The 1,745-nt window shown below is 44.6% G+C and overlaps 1 protein-coding gene across 1 annotated transcript in view; it reads left to right on the top strand.

The window, feature by feature from the left end:
- LOC101847188 (carnitine O-acetyltransferase) overlaps positions 1-1,745 on the top strand; it is a gene marked incomplete in the record, with an annotated part of 55,566 nt that overhangs the window by 40,643 nt on the left and 13,178 nt on the right. Inside the window, 2 exon segments of the mRNA XM_013082948.2 lie at positions 319-487; positions 1,426-1,597. Coding sequence (XP_012938402.1) covers positions 319-487; positions 1,426-1,597 — 341 coding nt within the window.

Genomic DNA, 1,745 nt, shown 5'->3' on the forward strand with positions numbered 1-1,745 from the left:
GGTTCTCTCTCTCTCTCTCTCTCTCTCTCTCTCTCTCTCTCTCTCTCTCTCTCTCTCTCTCTCTGACCCCGCCACACAAAAAACAACAAAAATTACCTGAATGATATTCATAACTCAAAATACTCAAACTGTTTTATGCAAAAAGCCATGAACTCAATTTAGTCTCAAACTGTCTTAGGCGAAAAAAAAGCCTCGAACGCTGTTTTTTATGCTGCCTCAAACTCAGTATACTCAAACTATTTTATGTAAAAAACGTCTCAAACTCAGTATAATTCAAGGTGTAACCTCCATGCTGTTTTCTCTTGCTCCCACATTTAGTCAAACCGTTCCCGTGGACCAGCTGGGTGGCAAACCTCTGTGCATGGCCCAGTACTACCAGCTCCTCAACGCATGCCGTATCCCGGGTCTGAAGAAAGACACTCACGTCTGCGTGTCGCCCACCGACCCCAACCAACCCAGACATATCAACGTGATACACAACAACCACGTAAGTCACTTCCTGTCCAGTCGTGTCCGTATTGTCTCCTGTCAGTTTTCTCTTTTTTTGCTCACACCCCCCCCCCTTTCATCATTCAGGCCCACTTTAACTCATGGAAAAGTTGATATCTTGTATCCCATGTAATTTGAATAATGATAGGTACAAATATAATGATATAGTACAACTTAAATACTTCGACATGGGAGAGCCTTGCTTCTGGCAGACCCAGCTGGAGAGCAGCACTCACAGTGGGCAGCAAATCATCTGTGGCTTCATGAACAAGAAATGCTGAAACTAAGAGGGAAGCCTGCAAGCTAAGAGGAAAGCCTGCAAGCTGTGCTTTTTCAGTAGTGAATGTGGAGCTTTAAGAATGTTCAAAATGGGGCAAACTTTTCTCTGCCAGAATTGGTTTTGTTAGCCACAGCAGAAATCACAAGTCATTTTAACCTTTAAATTCTTCAAATTTTTTTATTTCGCTGGAGAAATATTCTTCTCCTGTGCGGATGTATTGGTCATCGTCAGGCGTTGACGGACGAGCTATTATTATTATTATATTTAGTACATGTCAACAGCGCATCACTTGATGAAAACTCGTCTTTTGTGCGTGTAGCCCTGCTGTTCCTTTGTCCCTCTCCTGTATAAGTAACTAGGAACAAGGGCACGCCTGTAAAATTTTACTTTCTTTCTCGTACACGTGTGCACTTTTTTTAGGGGTCCAATGGCTGTATTTTTGGCTTCAAATTGCACATATAGCCACTAAGACTATAGCAAATCGATTATTTTCAAGAAAGTTTCAAACCTTATTTCAACCCCCCCCCGACACAGACACACAAATACAGTGAGGACAGGCATCATTTTTACGAACACACTCACTTTTATGCATGTTTTGGACTCGTTTTACGGTCTCATCACATCCCCCCACCCACCCCCCACCCATCATTTCCCAGATTTTCTCAGTGGATGTTGTGGGTGCGGGCGGGAAACCCCTGAGCATAGACCAGATTCGGCAACAGCTGGAGCAGTGCCTCAACCAGAGCCAAGTGCCGGCTGTACCTGTAGGCATCTTGACCTCCATGGACCGTGGCTCCTGGGGTCACGTCTACTCACAAATGGTCAAAGGTCAGGGTTCACGTACAGTCTCTCTCTCTCTCTCTCTCTCTCTCTGTCGCTCTTCACACTCTCTCCCACTCACTTTTTCTCTCTTTCTTTATTTGTCTCTCTCTTTAGATTCTCTCTCTCTTTCTCACTCCCCCCCCTCTCTCTCTCT

This window comes from Aplysia californica, unplaced genomic scaffold, assembly GCF_000002075.1.
Source record: "Aplysia californica isolate F4 #8 unplaced genomic scaffold, AplCal3.0 scaffold00201, whole genome shotgun sequence".
Classification (NCBI taxonomy): Eukaryota; Metazoa; Mollusca; class Gastropoda; order Aplysiida; family Aplysiidae; genus Aplysia; species Aplysia californica.